The sequence below is a fragment of the Salvelinus namaycush genome, chromosome 21, assembly GCF_016432855.1.
Source record: "Salvelinus namaycush isolate Seneca chromosome 21, SaNama_1.0, whole genome shotgun sequence".
In the NCBI taxonomy this organism is placed as follows: domain Eukaryota; kingdom Metazoa; phylum Chordata; class Actinopteri; order Salmoniformes; family Salmonidae; genus Salvelinus; species Salvelinus namaycush.
This window is the reverse complement of record NC_052327.1, coordinates 22,130,757-22,155,366: the sequence shown is the minus strand read 5'-3', so window position 1 is coordinate 22,155,366 and position 24,610 is coordinate 22,130,757. Positions and strand designations below refer to the sequence as shown.

The window sequence follows — 24,610 nt, the reverse complement described above, 5'->3', positions numbered from 1 at the left end:
TCTAGGAAAGAGGAACCTAATGCTGTTTGTCACAATACAATAGTGTTGGAGTGCTCTTTCAGTTAACCTGCTCTATCTACAGAGCAAGGAGGACCCGGAAGGACTTGGGTTCTCTTGGACGAGTTAGGGTAGAGTAGGGGTTAGGGTACAATGTAGGTAGAGGGTAGGGTAGGAGTTAGGGTAGGGTAGGAGTTAGGGTACAGTGTAGGGTAGTAGTTAGGGTAGGAGGTAGGGTAGGAGTTAGGGTAGGAGGTAGAGTAGGAGTTAGGGTACAGTGTAGGGTAGTAGTTAGGGTAGGAGTTAGGGTAGAGGTTAGGGTACAATGTAGGGTAGTAGTTAGGGTAGGGTAGGAATTAGGGTACAGTGTAGGGTAATAGTTAGGATAGGAGGTAGGGTAGGAGTTAGGGTAGGAGTTAGGGTACAATGTAGGGTAGGAATTAGGGTACAATGTAGGGTAGGAGTTAGGGTAGGGTAGGAATTAAGGTACAGTGTAGGGTAATAGTTAGGGTAGGAGGTAGGGTAGGAGTTAGGGTACAATGTAGGGTAGGAATTAGGGTACAATGTAGGGTAGGAATTAGGGTAGGGTAGGAATTAGGGTACAGTGTAGGGTAATAGTTAGGGTAGGAGGTAGGGTAGGAGTTAGGGTACAATGTAGGGTAGGAGTTAGGGTAGGGGGGAAAGCAGCTACAAGCACTAGTGAGTAATGGTGGTGGGTGGGTGGAAGGGGGCACTTGGACAATACTGTACAGCACTTCAATATGACCAATTACATTCAGGGGCCACCAGGCAGTATGCATGAGACTGAGGGAGGGGTCAAAATCAGGCCTGCTCAGAGTTGACAGCAACAGTAGTCTTACGGAGAGAAAATGCATGACCACAGCCTTGAATATCACACATTAAGGTGCATGCAAACAGATTGGAGGAGTATAAGGGAGTGTTTGTTGACCTGACCCAATATCCTCTCCCAGAAGCCCCACTCATACCCTCTTTACGTGTATTATTCCCCCGTATTATTCCCCCATATTATCCCCCCTTATTGTCCCCCTATCAAGATATTTTGTAGATCCAGCTCTCTCACACTCTTTCCATCTTTACAAATGAAAATGTGTTTTATTCATCCAGACATAATCTCTCCCTTTCCCTCGCTCTTTGTCAGAAGTAATTTATGAATTAATCTCTCTGTTCTAAAATCGTTGCTGTGTACCCCTTGGGGACCGTTGCACGTTGGTGCACTGTTGCTAGGCAACACTATGAACTGAAAAGTGACCTCAGCTGATAGCCCTTTTGGGGGGACTGGACGTATCTGTAAGGGGCAGGGCATCTTGTGGTTGGGGGTGGGATTTCCCTACATTCCTAGCTTTGAGCAATGGGCCCAAAAAAAGTCCCATCCCTTACATACGGTCCCAGGAAGCACCCTGCAGTAGTAGTTATCCTACCTCACCCGTGTAGGGGATGCAGAGATTGACATTCAAATAGAGAATAGGGAGATGTTTTTACTGAGAATAAGGAATGCAAATAGAATGTAGAAAGACATTACTGTGCAAATTGTCAGGGACAACAGTTCCTCCTCATAGGACTAGCTTAACTCGATGGGTAGTTTATCACAGCAGCTAGCAGCACACTCCTCTCCATTAACAACGACCAGTATTTCAGCTCAATATCATGGGGGGAAAAAGAGGTCTGTGGGATGTTAGGATGTTGGTTCTCTATGTGAGCTATGCATATGGGTATGGGTATGTAAATACATTAACATTTGTTTTGTGAAAACACATTTACTGTGACACATTGACAGTGTTTGCGTGTGTGCGTAAGTTTGTGCATGCATGCGCTTGTGTATGTTTTGTGCTTCTGTGCCGATGTCATTTCAATCGGTCCCCTTACAGAGCCCAGCCGTCGTAGGTTAGTGTGTGTGTGTAGATTTGGTATATCTGACCTGAGAGAAGAACATCTCAGATCTAACAGGTTCTTCCTCGGCTCCTAGGTCTGGTTTGGTTTGGGTCAAGGTGTGATTGTCATTTGGGAGACCACTAAGAACCGATCCTCGGCAGAACTACTTCCATTTTAGGGAGCTGGAAATGACCGTGGTCACACTGCCTATAGGGTGGATGCTCCTACCAATGCAGGTGAGTGGAATCACGTGGGCTACATGGGTATAGAATCACACTACATGTATTTATGCTTCTTTATGACAATCAATGGGTAAACGCCATGCGTGGGATGTGGAGTGGGAATACTGATCTAGTAGCTGTCACACAGACACATCCTCCACAGTGTGATATAAAACCCCTCTGAAATATAAGGCTGTGTGCTGCTTTCTGTCAAATCTTGAACTTCCTAGACAAAGAGCAAGAATAGAGCAACCTAATACATAATGTCCTGTATGTCTTTTCCCCAGTGACCAACCATCCTCACTGACCACAACCCACTTAACTACCATCATTGACCACCTCACAGAAACTGTCGGCAGGCAAGCGGATGAGTGTGGGAGGGGGCAGATGAGGCTATGGGTCTGAGTGTAGGAGGGCGGGCGCAGGTGGAGGGCTGGGGGAGCAGGGAAAATGAAGGGGGATGAGACACTGAGCAAAACAAACAACAATTCAAGAAAACCAAAACTGTTTCTTAAGTTTAAGGGGGAGAGTAATACATTGGTGTCATTTTACAGTGAGGGGAGGGGGTGGCAAAAGATGTCAAATACTGAGGGACTTTGGGAAAGATAATACAAAGACAAATAGAGATAAATAGGGAGAACATCCTGCACTAACAATTTCAAAGTAGAAACTCATCTCTCTTCAACCAACATCATTCTGTCTGTCTGTTTATCTACGTGTATGTGTGTTTGAGGGTTCAGCAGGACACCTCCATGGTATGGCTGACCTGGCCCTCGTTGCTGTCAGTGTGTGTAAAACCCCGGATACGAGAGCTCTCAATAGAGCTGCCACTGGTCAGCGAGGCCGTCCGGGAGCGTGCCAGACGGGTCATACTGGCAGAGGGCACTAAGAGAGAGACAGACAGATAAAAAGAGAGAGGGAGACAGAGAGAGAAAGAGAGCGAAATAAATAAGACAGAATGAAATAGTGGAAGGTACAATTTTGGGAGGTCAGTCTGAAGGTAAAGGTAAAGGTAGACAGTCCCCTCCCCCCATTTTAGAGGAGCAAATGTATTGGGACCAATTCACTTACATGTGTATGAATGTAGCAAAAAGTTAAGTATTTGGTCCCATATATACAGTGCCTTTGGAAAGTGTGACTTTTTCCACATTTTGTTACGTTATAGCCTTATTCTAAATAAAAAAATCCTCAGCAATCTACACACAATACCCCATAATGACAGAGTGAAAACAAGTTTTAGAAATGTTTGCAAATTTATTACAAATAAAATGGAGAAATACCTTATTTACATAAGTATTCAGACCCTTTGCTATAAGACTCGAAATTGAGCTTGGGTGCATCCTGTTTCCATTGATCATCCTTGAGCTGTTTCTACAACTTGATTGTCCACCTGTGGTAAATTCAAATGATTGGACATGATTTGGAAAGGCAAACACCTGTCTATATAAGGTCCCACAGTTGACAGTGCATGTCCAGGGGCAGCAGCTAGCCTAGTGGTTAGAGCGTTGGGCCAGTAACCAGAAGGTTTCTGGATTGAATCCCCGAGCTGACAAGGTAAAAATCTGTTGTTCTGCCCCTGAGCAAGGCAGTTAACCCACTGTTCCCCGGGCCCCGAAGACGTGGATGTTGATTACGGCAGCACCCCGCACCTCTCTGATTCAGAGGGGTTGGGTTAAATGCGGAAGACACATTTCAGTTGAATACATTCAGTTGGACAACTGACTAGGTATCCCCCTTTCCCACAGTTGACAGTGCATGTCAGAGCAAAAACCAAGCCGTGAGGTCGAAGGAATTGTCCTTATAGCTCAGAGACAGGATTGTGTCGAAGCACAGATCTGGGGAAGGTACCAAAACATTTCTGCAGCATTGAAGGTCCCCAAGAACACAGTGGCCTCCATCATTCTTAAATTGAAGAAGTTTGGAACCAGCAAAATACTTCCTAGAGCTGGCCGCCCGGCCAAACTGAGCAGTCTTGGGGCCTTGGTCAGGGAGGTGACCCGATGGTTCTTGGTCACCAGAGTTCCTCTGTAGAGATGGAAGAACCTTCCAGAAGGACAACTCTCTGTAGCACTCCACCAATCAGGCCTTTATGGTAGAGTGGCCAGACGGAAGCCACTCCTCAGTAAAAGGCACATGACAGCCCACTTGGAGTTTGCCAAAAGGCACCTAAAGGACTCTCAGACCATGAGAAACAAGATTCTCTGGTCTGATGAAACCAAGATTGAACTCTTTGGCCTGAATGACAAGCATCACGTCTGGAGGAAACCAGACACCATCCCTAAGGTGAAGCATGGTTGTGGCAGCATCATGCTGTAGGGATGTTTTTCAGCGGCACGGACTGGGAGACTAGTCATTATTGAGGCAAAGATGAACGGAGCAAAGTACAGAGAGATCCTTGATGAACACCTGCTCCAGACCACTCAGGACCTCAGACTGGGGTAAAGGTTCACCTTCCAACAGGACAACGACCCTAAGCACACAGCCATGACAACACAGGAGTGGCACGGGACAAGTCTCTGAAAGTCCCTAAGTGGCCCAGCCAGAGCCCGGGCATGAACCCGATCGAACATCTCTGGAGAGACCTGAAAATAGCTGTGCAGCAATACTCCCCATCCAATATGACAGAGCTTGAGAGGATCTGCAGAGAAGAATGGGAGAAGCTCCCCAAATACAGGTGTGCCAAGCTTGTAGCGCCATACCAAAGAAGACTCCATGCTGTAATCGCTGCCAAAGATGCTTACTTACGTATATGTGATATTTCATTTTTTTTTTTTTTTAATTCATGAATTAGCGAAAATGTCTAAAAACCTGTTTTTGCTCTGTCATTATGTGGTAATGTGTGTAGATTGATGAGGGAAAAAACAATGTAATCAATTTTAGAATAAAGCTTTTTAGAATAAATAAACAAAATGTGGAACAAGTCAAGGGGTCTGAATACTTTCCGAAGGCACTGTATAGCACGCAATTACTACTAGTTTGTGACTCTACAAATTTGTTGGATGAATTTGCTGTTTGTTTTGGTTGTGTTTCAGATTTTTGTTCCCAATAGAAATGAATGGTAAATAATGTATTGTGTCATTTTGGAGTCACTTTTATTGTAAATTTGAATAGAATATGTTTCTAAACACTTCTACATGAATGTGGATGCTACCATGATTACGGAAAGTCCTGAATGAATCGTAAATAATGACGAGTGAGAAAGTTACAGATGCACAAATATCAAACGGGGGGACTATGTACAGAAAGTGCTGTAATTTCTAAACGGTTCACCCAATATGGATGAAAATACCTTCAAATCAAAGCTGCACTTTAACCTCATAGTCATTGTTTGTTTTCAAATGCAAACTTTTAGAGTAAAGAGCCAAAATAATAAAAAATGCTTCACTGTCCCAATCATTATTCTGGGCACTGTATTTGCATAACAGGCCTATTAGCTATAATATTCAATTTACAATCTGGCAAGACCTATTCCTATTTGTTTTCATGCAAACATTCCTCAAAAAGTTGCTTCACTTGGACACTCCAATGTGCCAATGAGAGTTCAATTCTGGATCATAATTAACTGTATCCCATGCAAAGAGCAAGATAGAAAATGCAATGGCAGGGATGGGGAAAAAAGTAACAATGGCATATTTTCCCTTAGGCTGAGGAAAAATGCATAAAAAAAAACATTTTGAATAAAATCGTCAAGATTGCAAATGACCAGGAATCAAGCGCCAAAACAAATAAAATGCAATAATAAGTCACAAGGCAGATATATGATCAGAGTATTATCACTCCACATCTCATGTAGGGGAAGAAGAGAGGAGGAGGTCAGAGGTGAACAGCAAACAGGAAGTACCTGGCCCTCCACTCAACCTCCGATCCTTCACATACGCAACTGAGCGAAGGCAGGAAAACATAGAGGGCAAGATTAACACAACACAGGTCCCTGCAATAGACATCACATCGCACCATACCAAACAACATTTTCACAACACAGTCCGAACTGGACTCCATCACACATTCAGAACAACCCAACGTACAGACAGTGTTTAAGCAGAGGATTAAGACAAACAAGGGAGAAGACTGTACAACATTGTATTTCTAAGGTATGGAGAGATAAACTCAGTCAAGGTAGTTTCTGAGAGACCGCAAACACATGCACAGTCTCACACACTCACTCACATATGACAAATTACTGTAATCGGGTTCTAGATACTTACTGTAGCCCATCCCCTGAAGGAAGTACTTGAATGCTTCGGACAGTTTTCCAGGCTATAAAACAACAACAAGAGTACGGTTAGACACTTGACCTCCTGAGACTCCTGTGTAACTCTGACCCCAGATGATGTCAATGACCTCTGTGGAGTTCTGTGGAGAGTGCTATAGAGCCAACCCTCTCATGGTGGCAGAATGGCTTATAAAAAGAGGAAGTGGAGATTCAGAAGAGGGTTGTATGGAGGCCTTATATAGAGAGGTTAGAGAAGTATTTTAAAGAGGAAGTTAGGGGTCATCTGAGAGTTGCGTCAGAAGAGAAACTGGAGGAAGGGGGATATGGAGGTGGTGCAGAGGAAGGCTAAATAATAGTAGGAGTATTTGAATATGGAATGAGAGGATGCAGAGGGCCATCTGAAGGCAGTGTTCTGACCTGTGTGAGCTGAGGAAGTCCACCAGAGTCAGCCATCTGAAGCACAACAGGGGAGAACAGGGACATTAGTCATTACAGAATACTCTATTTTTACATCAAATGTTTCAACAAGTACAACATGTAAGGTACAATTATTTTCCATTTGGTTAATTAATTAGATGAAAAATCGAATAAAGACCAACATTCCACAATTAATACTTTGCATTCATACCTTTAAGAAGGTGGTGTTGGTCGGGTCAAGTTTGGAATTACATTCAACCTTGAGGAACAACAAAATATTACATAGAGGACCAAGGTGCTGGATATTTCATTCTCAGACGTACACTACCGTTCAAAAGTTTGGGGTCCCTTAAAAATGTCCTTGTTTTTAAAAGAAAAGCTATTTTTTTGTCCATTAAAATGTATGATCAAAATTGATCAGAAATACAGCGTAGACATTGTTAATGTTGTAAATGACTATTGTAGCAGGAAACGGCAGATTTTTTATGGAATATCTACATAGGCGTACAGAGGCCCATTATCAGCAACCATCACTCCTGTGTTCCAATGGCACGTTGTGTTAGCTAATCCAAGTTTATAATTTTAAAAGGCTAATTGATCATTAGAAAACCTTTTTTTCAATTATGTTAGCACAGCTGAAAACTGTTGTTCTGGTTAAAGAAGCAATAAATCTGGCCTTTAGACTAATTGAGTATCTGAAGTATGAGCATTTGTGGGTTCAATTACAGGCTCAAAAATGGCCAGAAACAAAGAACTTTCTTCTGAAACTCGTCAGTCTATTCTTGTTCTGAGAAATGAAGGCTATTCCATGCGAGCAATTGCCAAGAAACTGAAGATCTCGTACAACGCTGTGTGCTACTCCCTTCACAGAACAGAGCAAACTGGCTCTAACCAGAATAGAACAAGGAATGGGAGGCCCCGGTGCACAACTGAGCAAGAGGACAAGTACATTAGAGTGTCTAGTTTGAGAAACAGACGCCTCACAAATCCTCAACTGGCAGCTTCATTAAATAGTACCCGCAAAACACCAGTCTCAACGTCAACAGTGAAGAGGCGACTCCGGGATGCTGGCATTCTAGGCAGAGTTCCTCTGTCCAGTGTCTGTGTTCTTTTGCCCATCTTAATATTTTCTTTTTATTGGCCAGTCTGAGATATGGCTTTTTCTTTGCAACTCTGCCTAGAAGGCCAGCACCCCGGAGTCGTCTCTTTATATATACATATAAAAAATTGAAATCAATAGCATTATAGAGACATAGATGTTGTGATTGAAAGACAGAAGATAGGCTTGGAGGGAGGTGGGGGAGAGGTTGGACTCAGCTACTGAAGTCTGCTGCAGTGATGAGTCATTCCAGCACACGGGGTGTGTACAGATGTGTGCTGGCAGACATTACATAGCAATAAATATTAAAGTGAACTCCATCTGTCATATCTCTATTTTTCATCTATGTTTTCATCTCTCTCTCTCTCTCTCTCTCTCTCTCTCTCTCTCTCTCTCTCTCTCTCTAAAAAGGTTGTATAACCTTTTTATAACATTTTAGCCCCTCCCCTGTCCATCCCCTCCTCTTATCATCCCTACATTTACAGAGGAGGGATGTGATTAAGCCTTGACCTCCTGAAAGTCTAGCAGATTAACAGTACAGAAAGACACAGATAGAAAAATCTGTCCCATAATAGCATGTGGAAACCCAGAGACTGGAGCAGAAAGAGAGAGAGAGAGAGAGATACATATGGGCCTTGGAGAGGCAGTGAGACACACACAGTTGACTCAGCCGTCCCCGGAAAGGGGTGCCTAGAGAGAGACAGAGAACTGAGCTTCTGCTGACTAACCTGTTCTGTTTCTCTCAATGAGGGCAAACATACCTTTCAGCATGCCAAGTACTGTACAGAGTCACAACAGAAGGATGGAGGGAAGTAGGGAGGTGAGGCAGGGAGGAAGGGAGTGAGGCCGGGAGGAATGGAGGTGAGGCAGGGAGGAAGGAAGGGAGTGAGGCAGGGAGGAATGGAGATGAGGCAGGGAGGAAGGGAGGTGAGGCAGGGAAGTAGGGAGGTGAGGCAGGGAGGAAGGGAGTGAGGCAGGGAGGAAGGGAGGTGAGGCAAGGAGGAAGGGAGGTGAGGCAAGGAGGAAGGGAGGTGAGGCAGGGAGGTGAGGCAGGGGGGAAGAGAGGTGAGGCAGGGAGGAAGGGAGGTGAAGCAGGGAGGAGGGGAGGTGAAGCAGGGAGGAGGGGAGGTGAGGCGGGGAAGTAGGGAGTTGAGGCAGGGAGGAGGGGAGGTGAGGCAGGGAGGTGAGGCAGGGAGAGAGGAAGAGATTGAAATTGGAGAGAGGGTGTAGATGAGAGAAAAGGAGTGGAATAACAGAAGGAAAAGGACTCACCACTCCCTCCTCAGCTGGAGCGTTGTCACCAACAACAAGCATGACAGGGCACCTAGAAACACAGAGCACAGATCAGCAACAACACAAACACACATACACAAATATGGCTAATTTCAGTAACCTGTTATGAATGTTAAAGGTGCCTAAACACTACTATAAACCAGGTGGACCGAGTCCTGAATGCTGATATATTACGGGTATGACACAAAATTATTTCCTTCTAATTACGTTGGTAACCAGTTTATAATAGCAATAAGGCACCTCGGGGGTTTGTGGTATATGGGCAGGACACCTACTCCACCCGATGTCACAGGAAGGCCAAAATATCATCAAGGACATCAACCACCCGAGCCACGGCCTGGCTAGGACCGAGAGACTGAAAAACAGCTGCTCTCTCAAGACCATCAGACTGTTAAATAGCCATCCCTAGCCAGCTTCCACCCAGTTACTCAACCCTGCACCTTAGAGGCTGCTGCCCTATATACATAGACATGGAATCACTGGCCACTTTAATAATGGAACACTCGTCACTTTAAACATTTTTACATACTGCTTTACTCATCTCATATGTATACACTGTATTCTATTGTACTGTATTTTAGTCAATGCCACTCCGACATTGCTCGTCCTAATATTTGATATAGCATGGTTAAGGGCTGTATCCAGGCACTCCGTCTTGCGTTGTGCCTAAGAACAGCCCTGAGCCATGGTATATTGGCCATATACCAAACCCCCTCATGCCTTATTGCTTAATTAGACAATGCCATGAAGGACCAAAGGAAAATAGTCTAGTAGTGTAGAGAGAGACTCACTTCAGGGTCTTGGCATTGATGATGGTCCCAGAGCGGTTCATCTCCAGATCCCTACGGCTGAGAGGGAGAGGAGAACTGTGAGACACACTGCTTACATTCTCTCAAATAATATAGTGCTCTCACTGCCCCACACACACACACACAGAGACACACACAGAGACACACACACAGACAGAGACACACACACAGACAGAGACACACACACAGACAGAGACACACACACACACACACACACACACACACACACACACACACACACACACACACACACACACACACACACACACACACACACACACACACAGAGACACACACACGCACAGAGACACACACACGCGTGCACGCACACACACACAGAGACACACACACACACACACACACAGAGACACACACACGCACAGAGACACACGCACGCGTGCACGCACACACACACAGAGACACACACACACACACACACACACAGAGACACGCACACACACACACACACACACACACACACACACACACACACACACACACACACACACACACACACACACACACACACACACACACACTTTACAGTTTGTGTGTACACACTAGGTGTGTGTGTGTGTGTGTGTGTGTGTGTGTGTGTGTCTGTACACACTACACTACACACCCGGCACAGCCAGCAGAAGACTGGCCACCCCTCATAGCCTTATAGCCTCATGGCCTTTCTAGGGAGTTTTTCCTAGCCACCATGCTTCTACACCTGCATTGCTTGCTGTTTGGGGTTTTAGGCTGGGTTTCTGTACAGCACTTTGTGACATCAACTGATGTAAGAAGGGCTTTATAAATACATTTGATTGATTGATTGATAGGTGTGTGTGTGTGTCTGTACACACTAGGTGTGTGTGTGTGTGTGTGTGTGTGTGTGTCTGTACACACTAGGTGTGTGTGTGTGTGTGTGTCTGTACACACTAGGTGTGTGTGTGTGTGTGTCTGTACACACTAGGTGTGTGTGTGTGTGTGTCTGTACACACTAGGTGTGTGTGTGTGTGTCTGTACACACTAGGTGTGTGTGTTACCTGTTGTACATGTTCCAGAAGAGCTGCAGGTTGACCTGGTTGATGGTGTTGTTGATCTGTTGACGGTAACTCTGGACCAGCTCTGTGTTGTTCATCAGCTCCTCCTGTACAACCATCCACAATAACACAGGTAGACTGAGAGACTGGTGTCTCTGAAGGTTATTAACATAACACAGCTTGCAGTCTAGTGTTGTTGTTATTATGGTGTGTAGTACAAAGCCTCCAGTCTAGTGTTGTTGTTATTATGGTGTGTAGTCCGAAGCCTCCAGTCTAGTGTTGTTGTTATTTTGGTGTGTAGTCCTAAGCCTCCAGTCTAGTGTTGTTGTTATTATGGTGTGTAGTCCGAAGCCTCCAGTCTAGTGTTGTTGTTATTATGGTGTGTAGTCCGAAGCCTCCAGTTTAGTGTTGTTGTTATTATGGTGTGTAGTCCAACGCCTCCAGTTTAGTGTTGTTGTTATTATGGTGTGTAGTCCAAAGCCTCCAGTCTGGTGTTGTTGTTATTATGGTGTGTAGTCCAAAGCCTCCAATCTAGTGTTGTTGTTATTATGGTGTGTAGTCCGAAGCCTCCAGTTTAGTGTTGTTGTTATTATGGTGTGTAGTCCAACACCTCCAGTCTAGTGTTGTTGTTATTATGGTGTGTAGTCCAAAGCCTCCAGTTTAGTGTTGTTGTTATTATGGTGTGTAGTCCAACACCTCCAGTCTAGTGTTGTTGTTATTATGGTGTGTAGTCCAAAGCCTCCAATCTAGTGTTGTTGTTATTATGGTGTGTAGTCCAAAGCCTCCAATCTAGTGTTGTTGTTATTTTGGTGTGTAGTCCAAAGCCTCCAATCTAGTGTTGTTGTTATTTTGGTGTGTAGTCCAAAGCCTCCAATCTAGTGTTGTTGTTATTTTGGTGTGTAGTCCAAAGCCTCCAATCTAGTGTTGTTGTTATTTTGGTGTGTAGTCCAACGCCTCCAGTCTAGTGTTGTTGTTATTTTGGTGTGTTGTGTGTAGTCCTATGTATTGCCACAAACTATTGTAGGTATGTGGATAATGGTTTGATTACCACACATATCTGGAGTGAGAACTCACCTGGCTAAAGAGGTGGGGCAGGACTGTGTCTGGAAGAGCACTGGTGAGCCCAGAGAGCTGGAGAGGAAGGGGGAGGAGAGAGAGAAAGAGAGAGATGAGGAAAGAGAGATAGATATTATTACCTTGCACCAATTGCAAGTACAGCAGCCATTTTGATAGTTGGAATATGCTTTAAAAGGTAACTCTGTTTATGTGTTTGCCACAGAGGTGCAGTGTCTGCTACCTTGCCGGTGGCCCAGTCGATCCAGCCCTTCCCGTTGGGGTCGATGTTGAGCAGCACCAGGCCCTCCACCAGATCAGGGAAGATCAGCTGAGGACAGAGCAGAGCAGAGCAAGGCTGTCTTATGTTACATAGATACCACAGGAGGCTGCTGAGGGAAGGATGGATCATAATAATGTCCGGAACGGAGCGAATGGAATGGCATCAAACACATAGAAACCATGTCTTGATACCATTCCACTAATTCCACTTGAGCCATTACCCTGAGCTCGTCCTCCCCAATTAAGGTGCCACCAGCCTCCTGTGGTAGATATACCTGGGATCATTATTAGGCCCCAAAATATGAAATGTGTGAAAAAGAACAATAACCGGGTATAACTTACAGCAAATTTGGCCAGGATGTAGGCGCCAGCCCCAACTCCAATGCCCACAATGCTCTTGAATCTGTCAAATGAGAATGGTTTGAATTAATTTACAGGTTCATTAATGCATTCAAAGTTGAACAATATGGATAATATATGTACTGTTTACTAGGAGAGAGAGGAGGGGGAGGCCCACTCACCCAAAGTGCTGCACTACACTGGGCAGCATGCCTGCCAGCTGGTCCATGGTGGGGTACTGGTACCTGTTGAGAGGTGAGGTGGAGATCTTTAGTTAAACAGTCACGTGGCAAAGAGACAGCACTGTAGGAATCCCTGTCTATCTGTCTGTCTGCACACTCCAGTCCATACAAGACAACACCAGAGGTGCATGGATAGGTATAAGTGTGTATACACATGTACGTGTGTTTAGGTATTATATACCCCTGTGGCATCTGAGAGGCTCCAATCTGCTGTCCAGGAGCATCCACATGACACACCACAAAGTGCTTGGTGATCTCCTGCATGTCCTCGTTGTGGAAGAAGCTGTTGAAGCACAACTTGTCTGTGCAGGAGAGACAGAGAGAAGAAAACGTTAAACATGCATTAAGCAGAGAGCACCTTGTCAGCAGGGGAAATGAGAATGGGAAATGACCTGAGGTTTTACTGGGAGTCATTCCATTATCATCTGGGTGCTTGAGTGATCGTACATTAAACATTAAGTCAGAGTAAAGAAAAAACAATCTAGTTTGATATACTGCATTTTAACTGAGGTTATAGGTTAACTGAAGTGCCACCTCTCTCTGTTTTACAGACCAGCAATGACACCCTATATACCTCACCTCTTAAAACCTACAACAATATCAACAACTCTGATAAACAACTCTGTTTCCCCCCTCCTACCGCCGCTGTTGTCATACTTCTCTTCAGTTTGTGGTGACTCAGACAACAACATGGAGTTGATAAGGTGATAGAAAACACTGAGGTGTTTGTTCCATCTCATCAAACACCCACAAACATCATTAACCAGGTTAATTAACCTAGAACCGGACGGGAATGAAAAAGCTGAAATGCTCCAGGTGTCCTTTTAAACAACAATGAAACTGATGTGTTCTGCGCTGTGATTTACAGTACCTGGCATCACACAGGGGCAGAGAGGTGATTCTGATTCGCCCACATCAGTCAGCCATAGAGCAACAGAAGACCATTATTATTCATTGTCTCCCTGTGGCAACGTGACCCTTCCTTCGCCTCACATCTCCTGCCCAGCACAAGGTCACAACACAGAAGCAGCACAACCACATATAGGCCAGTGTCTCCTCTATTTAGTCTCATTCCTCTCCCTCCATCTCTCGCTCGCTTTCTCTCTCCATCCTGTATCTGTGTTGACTGAGTCAGGCTGTGGTTACTGGCAGTGCATACTAATACCCCCAGCTGTGGCTGCAGAGGGTGGCATGCATGCAGAGGGAGGCAGACATGCAGAGGGAGGCAGACATGCAGTGGGAGGCAGGCATGCAGAGGGAGGCATGCATGCAGAGGGAGGCAGGCGCGCAGAGGGAGGCAGGCATGCAGTGGGAGGCAGGCATGCAGTGGGAGGCAGGCATGCAGTGGGAGGCAGGCATGCAGAGGGAGGCAGACATGCAGTGGGAGGCAGGCATGCAGTGGGAGGCAGGCATGCAGAGGGAGGCAGACATGCAGTGGGAGGCAGGCATGCAGTGGGAGGCAGGCATGCAGCGGGAGGCAGGCATGCAGTGGGAGGCAGGCATGCAGTGGGAGGCAGGCATGCAGAGGGAGGCAGGCATGCAGAGGGAGGCAGTCATGCAGTGGGAGGCAGGCGCGCAGAGGGAGGCAGGCATGCAGTGGGAGGCAGACATGCAGTGGCAGGCAGACATGCAGAGGGAGGCAGACATGCAGAGGGAGGCAGACATGCAGTGGGAGGCAGGCATGCAGAGGGAGGCAGGCGCGCAGAGGGAGGCAGGCGCGCAGAGGGAGGCAGGCATGCAGAGGGAGGCAGCCATGCAGTGGGAGGCAGGCATGCAGAGGGAGGCAGGGAGGCAGGCATGCAGTGGGAGGCAGGCATGCAGTGGGAGGCAGACATGCAGTGGGAGGCAGGCATGCAGAGGGAGGCAGGTGCGCAGAGGGAGGCAGGCATGCAGAGGGAGGCAGGCATGCAGAGGGAGGCAGGCATGCAGTGGGAGGCAGACATGCAGAGGGAGGCAGGCATGCAGTGGGAGGCAGGCATGCAGTGGGAGGCAGACATGCAGTGGGAGGCAGGCATGCAGAGGGAGGCAGGCATGCAGAGGGAGGCAGGCATGCAGAGGGAGGCAGGCATGCAGTGGGAGGCAGGCATGCAGAGGGAGGCAGGGAGGCAGGCGCGCAGAGGGAGGCAGGCATGCAGAGGGAGGCAGTCATGCAGAGGGAGGCAGGCATGCAGAGGGAGGCAGGCATGCAGAGGAGCAGCTGATCTACAGCGCAGAAGTGCTGACCCTTCCCCCAACACCACCCCGCTTGTATGATAGGGATGTTTTTCTGACCTACATTTCTCACTCTCCCTCTTTTTCTCTCTCCAGCCATCATTCTTTCATTACCCAGTCCTTTATTGACTGAGCACTGACAGACAGTGCTATCTCGTGGAATGCAGCTTGTATCTGGAACTTCAATGGGCTGGATCCAATTTCAGACAGCTACTGGCAATGTAGTTGTAATGTAGATGATTAAATATTGTGTTTTGTATCCTGGAGTCATTTCCTGCTACAAGTGTAACAATACTCCCTGCAAACTGCAGCAACATTGAAAAGCAGTCCCCGTCCACCAATTAGAGGAGCTAACGAGCAGGCTCAGTGGGGAGGTAGTAACGGACATGCTGGGTAAAGGTGAGAGAGTCACACTGTCTGTCTGCCCTCTGCAGTGGGCTGGCTGGACGGCTGTCAGGGAATGCTACTGGTACTCTGATTTGGCTCCCAGTTATCACCTCAGATAGGCACAACACCTCCCGGGGCTGACAGCTCGACGGATACAGCTGCCAGATCCCACCATGAACAACACCCTGAGGAAGTGTGGCAAGATGAACCCTGGAACCAGCTGCAGGTCATTGTTACATGACAGATGGTGGTGCAACAAAGACATGAACTCACACATGGAGCACACACAGAAAACACGTGTGCACGCACGCACACACACACACACACAAGCATAGAAGGACAGTGCTTGTACTCACGGTTAAGCCCCACATCATGGTAGGTGAGGATGGCAGGCTTGTTTCCTTTGGGGGCCCCACGAATAACCACATGAAGCATCCCATACGGAGTCTCAATGTCATGTTCCTGAAACAGACAAATACACATATTTAAATGCATATACATATACTTCCACAGGGACGCATTCTGTACCTCTGCACATACAGTCAATGCCATCTTGGTGGGTTTCAATGGAGTTCACTGATGAGCACAAACAGTTGACCCACTATCACTGAGATGTAATAGACACCAACCGCAACCTTCCACCTCTGATCAACATAAAAGCTTTATTGATTCAAAGGAGAATTCTGAGAGGCACAGGTATCAAACTCATTCCACGGAGGACCGAGTGGCTGCGGGTTTTCCCTCCTCCCTTGTACTTGATTAATTAAGGTCACTAATTAGTAAGTAACCTCACCCCCACATCTGGTTTTCTAGGTCTTAAATTAAAGGAAAAAACAAAAACCTGCAAACATTCTATGCAATAGCATATTAATTACAAGATAGTTATTGTGTGGTGTTGACATAGTTACAGGGTCTCATTGGTATTTCAATCTCACATGACCCACATCCTCATCAACACAGCCAGACAGGTAGACACACTCAAAATGGATGCAGCAGATATTATTCCCATAAACGTTGGTTCAGGGCTCCAGGATTTTGTCCTATCACAGCCAGACAGAGAAATGCCACTGATAGGCTGCATCCCAAATGGCACCGTATGAGCCCTGGTCAGAAGTAGTGCACTAACTAGGGAATAGGATGCCATTGAGGATGTACTGTAGCCATAGTCTGTGACGCTAAGTGCTCCCTAACCACGCATCGGTCTGGCACCCAATACATGTATGTTTGACAGTATGCTGCATGCCCTCTGTGAAGCAATACATTGGCAGCTACTGCAGTACACTCACCTGTAAAATCTGTTGTATTTTTTGTCTTTGTGTGACATGAAATGCTTGTGTGAACGATTGACAGATACAATGTAAAGGTAAAGGTCAGTTGGGTTGTCTAAACGTGTAGTATGATAGGGGTTGATGGAATGGGTAAAACTATTTTGGTATTTTCTGGATGGCAGAACAATATACTGCAGGTAAAAACAGCACCTGTATCACTGCAAATACTCCCTCCCTCTCTTAGTCTCTTCTGTGATTTCTTTGTCTCTCACTCATCTTCCTCTCGAATTCCCTTCTTCCCTCACTCCCAAGGTCACACAGACATCCAAGTGCGGAATAATTTGCATCTCCCCCAGACTTACGGGCATCTCTGTGTAGGCTTGCATGTGTTGCAGAATGCATTAGTGTGTCACAGCATTAGTGTGTCAGTGTGTCTCCACGGAGACTCAGACATTACACGACTGATCATTAGAACAACACAACAACAGTACAACAACCATGCCACTATGCAACATTAACTCATATGTTCAGTTATATAATAAAACCAAATCTAGACTACTAATATTTCAACATGCAGATTTCACTCATGATCTCAGAGCATTAAAACAGATGGGTACATGATAGACAGCTAGTCGTTTTGCTAAGATATAAACATGGTATAAGAACATGCACGAAGAAGGTAAGACATGGTTGTGTATGTGCACGAGAAATAAACGTGTGCACAATGTGCTCGTCATGCACATCCATGAACAAAGAAGTTTATTAAGACACAGTAGTGAATTTACTTTATCAAAATATCCTCACGCTATCAGTCACTCAGTCACCTGCAGACACACTTTACACTGCCACTCACCCCATCCCAGCATTCAGGCATGGTGCCTGAGTAAGCGTGCTCGGTGGAGGAGGAGGAAGAGGAGGAAGAGCGGCAGGAGGAGTAGGAGCTGCGAGGGGAGACGAGACATTCAGAGCCCGTCCTCTCTGATAGTGGGACTGCTGCTGCTGGTGGTCTCTGTCTCGTCTAGCCTCGTCCTGTTCTAGGGCTGAGCTCTGCAGTGCTGCTGCCCTCTCTCTTCCCCAGACACCTTATAAACCCACCGTGAGGGCGTGCTGAGCTCAAGCCCTTTGGCTGGCTCTCTGCATCTGATTGGTTGGCTGCACAATCAGTCACAGGATCTTCTCTGCTGTGCTCTTGTTTTGCTCTCTCATCATCACCACCACTGCTCTATATCAGGGGTGATTCTCTCTCCCTCTCTCCCTTCAATTCAAAGGGCTCTATTGGCATGGGAAACATATTTTTACATTGCCAAAGCAAGTGAAATAGATAAAAGTGGAATAAACAATATAAAATGTACAGTAAACATTACACTCACAAAAGCCATGCCATATTATGTAAATATACAGTGTTGTAACGATGTGCAAATAGTTAAAGTACAAAAGAGAAAATAAATAATTATGGGTTGTATTTACAGTGGTATTTGTTCTTCACTGGTTGCTCTTTTCTTGTGGCAACAGGTCACAAATCCTGCTGCTCTGATGTCACACTGTGGTATTACACCAATTGCTATTACTATTACTATTATTATTAATCGCTATTTTCTGGATTTTGATAATTAGCAGGTATCGACCTAATTCTGCTCTGCATGCATTATTTGGTGTTTTACGTTGTACACAGAGAATAGTTTTGCAGAATTCTGCATGCAGAGTCTCAATTTGGTGTTTGTCCCATTTTGTGAATTCTTGGTTGGTGAGCGGACCCCAAACCTCACAACCATAAAGAGCAATGGGTTCTATAACTGATTCAAGTATCTTTATCCAGATCCTAATTGGTATGTTGAATTTTATGTTCCTTTTGATGGCGTAGAAGGCCCTTCTTGCCTTGTTTCTCAGATCGTTCACAGCTTTGTGGAAGTTATCTGTGGTGCTGATGTTTAGGCCGAGGTATGTATACTTTTTGTGTGCTCTAGGGCAACGGTGGCTAGGTGGAATTTGTATTTGTGGTCCTGGTAACTGGACCTTTTTAGGAACACCATTATTTTTGTCTTACTGAGATTTACTGTCAGGGCTCAGGTCTAACAGAATCTGTGCAGAAGATCTAGGTGCTGCTGTAGGCCCTCCTTGGTTGGTGACAGAAGCACCAGATCATCAGCAAACAGTAGACATTTGACTTCAGATTCCAGTAGGGTGAGACCAGGTGGTGCAGACTGTTCTAATGCCCTCGCCAATTTGTTGATATATATAGTGCATTTGGAAAAAATTCACACCTTCACTTTTTACAAATGTTGTTACGTTACAGCCTTATCCAAGAATGGATTAAATCGTTTTTTCCCCTCATCAATCTACACACAATACCTCATAATGACAAAGCAAAAACAGGTTTAAATTTTTTGGGAAAATGTATAAATAAATAAAATATCACATTTACATAGGTATTCAGACCCTTTACTCAGTACTTTGTTGAAGCACCTTTGGCAGAAATTACAGCATGGAGTCTTCTTGGGTATAACCCTACAAGCTTGGCACCCCTGTATTTGGGGAGTTTCTCCCATTCTTCTCTGCAGATCCTCTCAAGCTCTGTCATGTTGGATGGGGATCGTCGCTGCACAGCTATTTTCAGGTCTCTCCAGAAATGTTCGATCGGGTTCAAGTCCGGGCTCTGGCTGGGCCACTCAAAGACATTCAGAAACTTGTCCCGAAGCCACTCCTGCGTTGTCTTGGCTGTGTGCTTAGGGTCGTTGTTCTGTTGGAAGGTGAACCTTCGCCCCAGTCTGAGGTCCTGAGCACTCTGGAGCAGATTTTCATCAAGGATTTTCCCTCGATCCTGACTAAACTCCCAGTCCGTGCCGCTGAAAAACATCCCCACAGCATGATGCTGCCACCACCATGCTTCACCGTAGGGATGGTATTGGCCAGGTGATAAGCAGTGCCTGGCCAAAGAGTTCAATCTTGGTTTCATCAGACCAGAGAATCTTGTTTCTCATCGTCTGAGAATCGTTTAGGTGCCTTTTGGCAAACTCCAAGAGGGCTGTCATGTGCCTTTTACTGAGAAGTGGCTTCTGTCTAACCAATCTACCATAGAGGCCTGATTGGTGAAGTGCTGCAGAGATGGTTGTGTTTCTGGAAGGTTCTCCCATCTCCACAGAGGAACTCTGGAGCTCTGTCAGAGTGACCATCGGGTTCTTGGTCACCTCCCTGACCAAGGCCCTTCTCCCCCGCTTGCCCAGTTTGGCCGGGCGTCCAGCTCTAAGAAGAGTATTGGTGGTTACAAACTTCTTCTATTTAAGAATGATGGAGGCCACTGTGTTCTTGGGGACCTTCAATGCTGCAGACATTTTTTGGTACCCTTACCCAGACCTTGACACAATCGTGTCTCAGAGCTCTACGGACAATTCCTTCGACTTCATAGCTTGGTTTTTGCTCTGACATGCACTGTCAACTGTGGGACCTTATATAGACAGATGTGTGCCTTTCCAAATCATGTCCAATCAATTGAAATTATCACAGGTGGACTCCAATCAAGCTGTAGAAACATCTCAAGGATGATCAATGGAAACAGGATGCATCTGAGCTCAATTCTGAGCTCAAGTCTCATAGCAAAGGGTCTGAATACTTACAGTACCAGTCAAAGGTTTGGACACACCTACTCATTCAAGGGTTATTCTTTATTTTTACTATTTTCTACATTGTAGAATAATAGTGAAGACATCAAAACTATGAAATAACACATATGGAATCATGTAGTAACCCAAAAAGCATTAAACAAATCAAAATATATTTTATATTTGAGATTCTTCAAATAGTCACCCTTTGCCTTGATGACAGGTTTGCACACTCTTGGCATTCTCTCAACCAGCTTCATGAGGTAGTCACCTGGAATGCATTTCAATTAACAGGTGTGCCTTGTTAAAAGTTAATTTTAATGCGTTTGAGCCAATCAGTTGTGTTGTCACAAGGTAGGGTTGGTATACAGAAGATAGCCCTATTTGGTAAAAGACCAAGTCCATATTATGGCAAGAACAGCTCAAATAAGCAAAGAGAAACAACAGTCCATCATTACTTTAAGACATGAAGGTCAGTCAATCTGGAAAATGTCAAGAACTTTGAAAGATTCTTCAAGTGCAGTCGCAAAAACCAACCAAGCGCTATTATGAAACTGGCTCTCATGAGGACCGCCATAGGAAAGGAAGACCCAGAGTTACAATGTAGTAAATAGTAAAAGTAAAGAAAAACCCTTGAATGAGTAAGTGTATCCAAACAATTGACTGGTACTGTATGTGTTTTTGCTGTTCTTTGTTATAGAGCAAACAAGATTGGAGAAGTGGTTTATCCATACATCTCAGTTTTGGATAGATAACTCTTCGTGTTGTTGTTTGTTTAGTGTTTCAAAATTTTCGCAGAAACGGGAAAATTTGATTCTTCAATTACATTGTATCAAGGCACAAGGCGAGCCCCAGATGCAGACACAGGAGGCAGATGGTTGGAGTCTTGCAATGTTTAATAATCCAAAGGGGTAGGCAAGAGAATGGTCGTGGACAGGCAAAAGGTCAAAACCAGATCAGAGTTCAGAAGGTACAGAGTGGCAGACAGGCTCGTGGTCAAGGCAGGCAGAACTGTCAGGCAGGCGGGTACAAAGTCCAGAAACAGGCAAGGGTCAAAACCAGGAGGACTAGAAAAAGGAGAATAGCAAAAGGAGTACAGGAAAAACACGCTGGTTGACTTTACTAAACATCAAGACGAACTGGCACAGAGACAGGAAACACAGGGATAAATACACTGTGGAAAATAAGCAACACCTGGAGGGGGTGGAGACAATCACAGGAACAAGTGAACATGACACATTGAGCTGATTTCTGATCTGCTGTTCCTTCTTTTTCCGGAGTGTATTTCTGTATTGTTTTAGTGATTCACCATAGTGAAGGCGTAGGCTCAGGTTTTCTGGGTCTCTATGTTTTTGGTTGAATACGTTTCTCAATTTCTTTCTTAGGTTTTTGCATTCTTCATCAAACCATTTGTCATTGTTGTTAATTTTCTTAGGTTGTCTGCTTGAAAACAAATACTTGATAGAGAAGCTGAGAGGTCAAATATACTGTTTAGGTTTTCTACTGCCAAGTTTACACCTTCACTATTACAGTCAGTGGTGTAAAGTACTTAAGTAAAAATACATACATTTTGTTATATAGTCCATCATGCCATATGGAATCAAAAGCATTATAAAAATCAACAAAACATACAAATACTTTTACTCTGCTGTTCTGATGAACATGCTGGTTTATTAGTGTGTGTAATGTGTGTATATGGTCTGTTCTGATGAACATGCTGGTTTATTAGTGTGTGTAATGTGTGTATATGGTCTGTTCTGATGAACATGCTGGTTTATTAGTGTGTGTAATGTGTGTATATGGTCTGTTCTGATGAACATGCTGGTTTATTAGTGTGTGTAATGTGTGTATATGGTCTGTTCTGATGAACATGCTGGTTTATTAGTGTGTGTAATGTGTGTATATGGTCTGTTCTGATGAACATGCTGGTTTATTAGTGTGTGTAATGTGTGTATATGGTCTGTTCTGATGAACATGCTGGTTTATTAGTGTGTGTAATGTGTGTATATGGTCTGTTCTGTGTTTGGGTAGAAAGACAATGCGTTTTTTGCTGAGAGCATTATGTTGTCTGAGGAAGGTCTGTTTTCAGTCATTGAGAATATAGCAAAACAATTCCCTCCCTTCCTCCTATTGTCCCTGTCCTACCTGTCCCCTTTCCTCTCCCACCGTTCTTATCGCTCCTCAAAAGTCATGGAAGGTGATGCATAAACAAATGCTTAGTATGCAGTGAGATTGCTTTTGCTAATTAAAATTCAACACACACACATGCATGGACACGCATACAGGCGCACACATACACGCTCTCAACACTCAAACTTCAAGAGGCCCGTTCATTTGATTTGTGCAAAGCAAATCACAGTTGTTATTTTCATAGCACCAATCGTAAGGGTAGACAGTCCTCTCCCGTTTAACTCAACTTAATCAGCACCTGTGTTTGTTAGCCTTTCCATTATAAAGGACTGTCAGGAGGTGGTGGGAGAGGGGAGTGAGAGAGAGAGAGGTGAGACTGGAGAGGGTGAGAGAAGAGGGGGGTGACACTGGAGGCGTCAGACAGAGCTGAGAAACACGGTGTCTGGATTATTCTGATCTCATCATCACGTGGATTCATGTTCAAACTGACAACATCACGGGTACAGAAATCAACTTCTGAGGACTTTAAAACAACTGTGGTATTACTAATCCATAACGGATAGTAGGCTACTATGGTTATAGTGATAGTTGTAGTATTGAGATTGATGCCCTATTATGTGAGTGATAATCATTGAACAAGAGTGTTCCAGTGTCTCTCACACACAAACACATACGTCCTTTACACTTTATCATTCAGACACAAATCTGTACCACACTGTGTGAGGGATGCTGTGTGATAGTGAATGATTCCATCAACCATTTGGCCAAACAATCCCTCCTCCTTCTCCTCCCAGTGCGACACCATGGTTACGCGGGTGAGTGGACAGTCATAACGATTATCGGGGATACAGTATATTGAGAATAGAAGAGAATAGACTTTAAGTACCTTCCAGTCTCCAATTGGCATCAGGGTCTCACAGTTCTCCTGCAGACAGATAACAAAAACACAATGTCAACTGACACCCATTATGATAGTCCCTCTGCTTCCACTTCTGAGATGCCACAGGGCTGAGCAGGCCGTTAAAGCTGAGGGGATGGATCCACAGAGAGCAACAGAGATAGAGGCTGTGTGGGTCCAAACAGACAGACAGCAGTTAGTGGACAGGGAAGAGAAGGCTCAGGAGAGACAGAATACATTTTCCCTGCCCTAAAAGAGCCAAACCAGAACCCAAGCATTCCCCTAAACTTCAGTGCAACATGAAGGACATGCTCTATAGAGGTTAAAGTTGAATCAGACCAAGCATTATTAGTGGGTTAAGAAAAATTGTCCCCAAACTCCTTGTGATGCTAAAGGTGCAATCCTGGATAGTGTATTCATATACAGTGGTTTCAGGAAAGACAAAAGGATTATAGATAAACACATGGACGAGGTGAAAGAGGAAAGATGACAAATGGTTGCATCGTCATCAGCAGTCCATTGATAGAGGGTGATGCCATTCAAGACAGTGTTACAGTGATCAGACACACCTAGAGAGAATGGTTATTTCATGCAGTTGTTTTTAGTGGAGAGACATAGTAGGTTAGTGGTTTCAGTGGTGCGGTCGGACCAGCAGGTGTCACTCTTGTCCTTTGGAGCCCACGTTTGACTGCAGTAGCACAGCATGGTGGGGGGGGGGGGGAGCTGCGACATTGTTCTGGAAGTGTTGGCTGGCTGCATGTTGGTCTCCAGGAATGTTCAAAACCTCTCTATTAACCTCTCTAATGCTACTACTACAGCCTGTGTGTAAAGGAACTTTAAAAAATATAGATATTCTCTGTTGTTTGTGGCCCTCCATATTTCTCTGACTCAGGATGTGTTGCAGGTGAGGATTTAAAGGTGCATCCGATAACACACTCAAAGGTAATGGAGATTTGGTACCCCTGCAGGGCATGGGGAATAGTCCCCCTGCAGGTGAGTTCTGGGTATGTAATTACCGGGATGCACCCACTGGTCCGATTGCGGGTCTGGTGGAGCCAGTGCCGCGCGATCACATGCCACCGTTGTGGGGGGCGGCTTGAGGAAGAGGGGGCGGTGAGTGGCGCAGGGCTTGCGCAGGGGAGTGCGTTCACACACCGCCCTTGGTCTCTCTGCATCATAAACACAAACACAGGTGTGTTACAGTGGCTGGTCAGTCCACCTCAGGAGTCCAGGCAGG

General features: G+C 45.3%; 1 protein-coding gene across 4 annotated transcripts in view; it reads right to left on the bottom strand.

Annotated features, from left to right (window-relative positions):
* Nucleotides 1-384: 384 nt before the first annotated feature.
* LOC120066190 (protein NDRG4-B-like) overlaps nt 385-24,610 on the bottom strand; it is a 35,958-nt gene continuing 11,732 nt past the window's right edge. Inside the window, exons 3-18 of one of the 4 annotated variants that reach the window (XM_039017378.1) lie at nt 24,390-24,542; nt 23,362-23,400; nt 15,838-15,943; nt 13,065-13,185; nt 12,824-12,886; nt 12,645-12,705; nt 12,265-12,351; nt 12,042-12,098; nt 10,971-11,074; nt 9,922-9,978; nt 9,110-9,161; nt 6,950-6,997; nt 6,739-6,774; nt 6,314-6,365; nt 2,875-2,993; nt 385-2,541 (exon numbers count right to left, since the gene is read on the bottom strand). In XM_039017378.1, coding sequence (XP_038873306.1) covers nt 2,449-2,541; nt 2,875-2,993; nt 6,314-6,365; nt 6,739-6,774; nt 6,950-6,997; nt 9,110-9,161; nt 9,922-9,978; nt 10,971-11,074; nt 12,042-12,098; nt 12,265-12,351; nt 12,645-12,705; nt 12,824-12,886; nt 13,065-13,185; nt 15,838-15,943; nt 23,362-23,400; nt 24,390-24,542 — 1,248 coding nt within the window. In that variant the 3' untranslated portion in view covers nt 385-2,448. Of the gene's footprint in view, nt 2,994-6,313; nt 6,366-6,738; nt 6,775-6,949; nt 6,998-9,109; nt 9,162-9,921; nt 9,979-10,970; nt 11,075-12,041; nt 12,099-12,264; nt 12,352-12,644; nt 12,706-12,823; nt 12,887-13,064; nt 13,186-15,837; nt 15,944-23,361; nt 23,401-24,389; nt 24,543-24,610 lie in introns of all 4 variants that reach the window. The other 3 variants (XM_039017379.1, XM_039017381.1, XM_039017380.1) reach the window with 3 other exon arrangements.